General features: G+C 26.2%; 1 protein-coding gene and 1 long non-coding RNA gene across 3 annotated transcripts; both read right to left on the reverse strand.

Moving 5' to 3' along the window:
• Nucleotides 1-1,239: 1,239 nt before the first annotated feature.
• On the reverse strand, nt 1,240-2,084 carry LOC142231735 (uncharacterized). Its single transcript, XM_075302357.1, has 2 exons — nt 2,001-2,084; nt 1,240-1,928 (listed from the first exon to the last, which is right to left on the reverse strand). The coding sequence occupies exons 1-2, from the start codon at nt 2,029-2,031 to the stop codon at nt 1,375-1,377; spliced, it is 585 nt and encodes a 194-aa protein (XP_075158472.1). The 5' UTR covers nt 2,032-2,084; the 3' UTR covers nt 1,240-1,374.
• Nucleotides 2,085-2,818: 734 nt separating this feature from the next.
• On the reverse strand, nt 2,819-4,314 carry LOC142230206 (uncharacterized). Of its 2 annotated transcripts, none has more exons than XR_012720603.1 (4): nt 4,212-4,314; nt 3,353-3,426; nt 3,193-3,285; nt 2,819-3,122 (listed from the first exon to the last, which is right to left on the reverse strand). It is a non-coding gene; the product is annotated as an uncharacterized LOC142230206 (long non-coding RNA). The 2 variants fall into 2 exon arrangements; XR_012720602.1 differs by lacking the exon at nt 4,212-4,314 and adding an exon at nt 4,066-4,153.
• Between the last annotated feature and the right edge of the window lie 727 nt (nt 4,315-5,041).

Genomic DNA, 5,041 nt, shown 5'->3' on the forward strand with positions numbered 1-5,041 from the left:
GGTTAAGCTACACTTGTAGTTTAGTCAATGTATGGTTTTAAGCTGAAATAAAAAAAAAAAACAACAACAATGCTTAAAGAACAAAACCAACAATAACAAAACAAAACGAATGAAAATTTTATTTCTATAGAACATTTTGTCAAAAATGTATTTTTATAGAAAATTTTGTCAAAATTTTGTTTCTATAAAAAATTTTGTCAACTTTTATTTCTATAGAAAATTTTGTCAAAATTTTACTTCTATAAAAAATTTTGTCACAATTTTTTGTTTTATAGGGAATTTTGTCAGAATTTTATTTCTATGGAAAATTTTTTAAAAATATTTTATTTCTATAAAAAATTTTGTCAACATTTTATTTTTATAGAAAATATTTCCAACATTTCATAGAAATTTTTGTCAAAATTATTTTTCTATAGACAATTTTGTCAACATTTTATTTCTATAGAAAATTTTGTCAAAATTTTATTTCTATAGAAAATGTTGTTAAAATTTTATTTCTATAGAAAATTTTGTCAACATTTTATAGAAATTTTTGTCAAAACTTTATTTTTATAGAACATTTTGTTCAAAATTTTATTTCTGTAGAAAATGTTGTCATTTTTTTTTTTGAAATTTTGTCAAAACTTTATTTCTGTAGAAAATTTTGTAAATTTTTTGTTCTATAGAAAATTTTGTCAAAACTTTATTTCTATAGAAAATTTTGTCAAAACTTTATTTCTATAAAAGATTTTGTCAAAATATTTTATTTCTATAGAAAAATTTCTCAAAAATTTTTTTCTATAGCAAATTTTATCAACATTTTATTTCTATAGAAAATTTTGTCAAAATTTTGTATTCATAGAAAATTTTGTAAAAATTTTTATTCCATAGGAAATTTTGTCAAAAAGGAATTTTGTCAGAATTTTATTTCAATGGAAAATTTGGTCAAAATTTTATTTCTATAGAAAATTTTGTCAGAATTTTCTTTTTATAGAAAATTTTGTTAAAATATTTTACTTCTATAAAAAAAAATTGTCAAAATTTTATTTCTACAGAAATGTTTTTTAAAATTTTATTTCTATAGACATTTTTTCAGAATTTTTTATCTATAGAAAATTTTGTCAAAATATTTTATTTCTATAGACAATTTTGTCAAAATTTTATTTCTGTAGAAAATTTTGTCAAAATTTTATTTCTATAGAAAATTTTCTCAGATTTTTTCACCATAAATAAATTTATTTTTAAAATAAAAACAAATAATTTTTGTGGTTCATAAACACATTTAATGAGCTATCATTTATAATCATATATAAGTAACATTTCGTGTCAACAACCTTGTATGAATAATCTACAGAATTTATTTTTGCTGTTACGTATGAAAAAGGTTGATATAGTTTAACAACCCGGTGAGATGCTAGCTAAATTCTTGGCCAAAGTATTTTCATGTCTATAGAGGATATCCACCAATGAGGTAGCTCCATCGGAAGCTAGTCCTTCAATAGCTTTCCTAACAAAATCGGGAACTTGTTCATGTTGATTTTTTCCAATCAAACAATGTATACTTCCACCGATTTTAAGAAAAACATTTCCAATTTTTTTAATATCAGCTCCGACGACTGGTGTATTAGCAGACGTATAGGAATCCCCAGCTTTAGCACATTTTTCATTAGCAGCTTGCAAATCGTTTACAACTGTGGAAATAGCCTGATCTGCAATTTTCACAGCATTCTCATGGGTCAAACGTCCTTTGTTTTGTTTCATGAATTCAATGCGACTCTCAATGACCTTATAAGTTTTATTTTGGGTTTCTGTATCCTCAAAATGATCGGCGACACACAATGCAGCTCTACCCAGACGTTCGTTATTTTCTGCGAAAGCTTGCACTAAAGATTTATCCACTTCGTCCATAAGAATTGAGGGTAGCCAAGAGGATACCAATAAAAGACAAGCTTTGAAAAAAGGATTATCGAAAAGGAAAATATTAAAGGTCATAAGCGAAGTGATCTTTTTGGTTTTCTTACCAGTTACTGTTATGCATTTTTTGTTGGCCATATCAAAAGTCGATATTATATCCGCTGAGGCAAATCCCAAACCTTAACTCAAACAACTGTCAAATTCAGTTTAAATAGTTTTTCGGATTAAGTTAGGTTTATAAGGCTGATATTAGGAATTCGTACTTCGACCGACAACCGCCATTTTATTGCAATTAAGTCATATAATTTTGATTGACATATTTTTTGTTAGTTAAATTCGAAACATGAAATTGTCTTGTATGTTATCTTTAATTTGGGTTGTATTCGTGATTTGACATGGACAATTACACCATATTTAATTTAGAATCTAAAGTACTGTGACTCTTGTAACTACATAAACTTGATGAAAAAAATCATTATGGCTTTTCTAGACAATGAAGGAGTATTCATTGAAGTGAATAATAAATTCATTGTCAAAATCAAAAACTAACAGCCTGTTTCTACACCGAAAAAAAAGTTTACTATTGTTTACGAAAAATGAACTAACCCATAGTAAGAATGACCATGATTTGGCGCCAAAGATTTTTTTCATCTAGATAAGTTCATGATTTTCTTATAAATAAGTTTATGTATTGCATCGTATTTTAGTTCATTCTTACTAGGCTGTGGGAAGAATGTACTTACACTCATTCAAAATATTCCTGCTATCCGGAAAAATGAACAAGTTTTTGGGAATCCTATATTTAGAAATTGGTTTCAAATAAACTGTTTATCAGTATAATTTTCAAAAAAGTAAATAAATTGAGGAATTAAAGGTACAACAAGCCTGTATACAACTAAGAAATTTTTCATACAATATAAGACAATTTTTCATAACTACCAGTATTTTATTTCAAAAAATTATTATTATATTACATAAAACTATGGCTTATGATATACAATAAAAGAAATGTTTTTATTCGTACGCTGTATGCTGTTACTTTTCGGTAGTTAGTAATTGCTTCTTCAAAAGAGTAATATTCTATGTTAGTAGAATGAAACTAATTAATATCAATTTCCATTTTTTATCCATATGAAAGATATATGCCATAAGTTGCTATTTTCATTTCATTTTTGTCCAATTTCACCGATTTCGCTAGTTTTTGTTGTGTGGATTTGCGTCATAAGCCTCTGAAGTTAAAAAGGTATATAAAATATAAAAATATTATCAAATTCTATGGTATTTTGATCTTTAACTTACAAGAGAATTTTCTTAGAGCAAATAGGGATATCAGCTTAGTTAGCATTAAATAGTAAGAAGATTCCAAAAAATACCATTAGATTTGCTGTCATCCTGCAAATGAAAATTATTTTCAATAAATAGAAATTTTGGCTTTATTACAAATGGACGAAAAACTTACCACATTGAAAAAAATCATCCAATTACTACATTAGTGGAATCATATCCATGCACAAATGGGACATTTTTGAAATCCTTCTCAGAATATAAATGAAATAAAAATATTATAAAATTAGATATAATTTCCACTTGTCAATATAGCAATTTAGTATTTATGGTGGATATTAAGTTCGAGTTTAGTGGCTAAAATCCCAATTTTTCATGATTAGTTTTCTTTAGAAATACATGGGAACAAAATTGAACCGTTTTTGTGTTCATTTAAAATTTATATCAAATTTTTAGTAATTTGAGGTCGCTGAATCCAAATTTACACTTATTTTTTAAGATCTCGACTTTTTGAAATATACGGTTATGTTGAAAATTAAGGCACTTCCGCTATATATATTGGAATAACTTGAAAACGATTCATCATATTAAATTAAAAAAACAGCGTTCTACATAAGCTTAAAAACGATTTTCTGTTCTTAATCGTGTAATCCATTTAAAGAATATAAACTTAATAAAAAACTTGTTTCGAGCTATTCTCCATCAAGTTATATTTAAATTTGCATCGAAGGGGTATAATTTTATACTTTTCTTACTGATTTATTTCTGATTTTAGCACCTAAACTCGAACTTAGTACACACCTTAAGGACTCGCTATAACATAAAAATATAGACTCAAAAAATTGTATTGTGATCCAGATGTAGAGTCAATATAGATAATTTTATTACCACTCATTATGAATATTTTTATGTAAACCAATTTAAAACCGCACTGATTTTAAATTATTAATAGAAATATGCAGTTTCTTAATATGTGATTTATTTTAGAGTTATTTATTTTTTTATCAATAAAAAGTGTTTTTGTTTTCTCTTACATCACACCATTCACTTATCAGTTTCTAAACTGTTACGAAATAAATGTATTTTTATTAATAAACACAAATACCGCACGCAAGCCCACCACGTGTGCGCTTCATAAATGCATCAACAGAACTGAATGCACCAATAAAACTCAAATACACAAATAGTCATAAAGGACACATATGTAAAGAAAAACAACTCCACACACACACACATGATCCCTTTCTGATCTCGCTATTGCAACAAAACAACTATCACCGCAAAAGATACCAACAACAAACATTCCATAACATCATCGCAATAACAAACACAAACAAAAAAAAAAGATGATGCAATAATTTCATAATTTCTTCTCACTTCAATTTCCAGTATCACGTTTATTGATTAGTTGGTATTCTATCTATAGGATAAGGTAAAATATATTCAAAATTTACGAGGAATCCATAAAAAATTATATACACCCGTCAAGGATTAAATTAACTACTTTTTATTCTACTTTATATAAAATTTTCAATGTGAGGAAATATACTCCAACTTATAGTAAAAACCGAAATAAGCTGTATGAAGCCGCCATACGAATCGGTACTGTGGTTAAGTTAATTTTTACTACAAAAATTTTTTTCCATACAAAAATTTTTCTTAGTAAATTGTCCACATTTCGTAGTAAGATTTTTATATTGCCTATGTCTTTTTATAATACAATCAACGATGCATTAACTATTGTATTGGAAATTTATTTAAGGAAAAATCCGTCCCATTTCGTAGTTAGTGAACTAAAAAACATTTACTGAAGTTTTATAAGTTTTCCTTTAGCTAAGTTAATTTTCGCAGTGGTTACGAAAAA

Source organism: Haematobia irritans, chromosome 3 (genome assembly GCF_050003625.1).
Source record: "Haematobia irritans isolate KBUSLIRL chromosome 3, ASM5000362v1, whole genome shotgun sequence".
Classification (NCBI taxonomy): Eukaryota; Metazoa; Arthropoda; class Insecta; order Diptera; family Muscidae; genus Haematobia; species Haematobia irritans.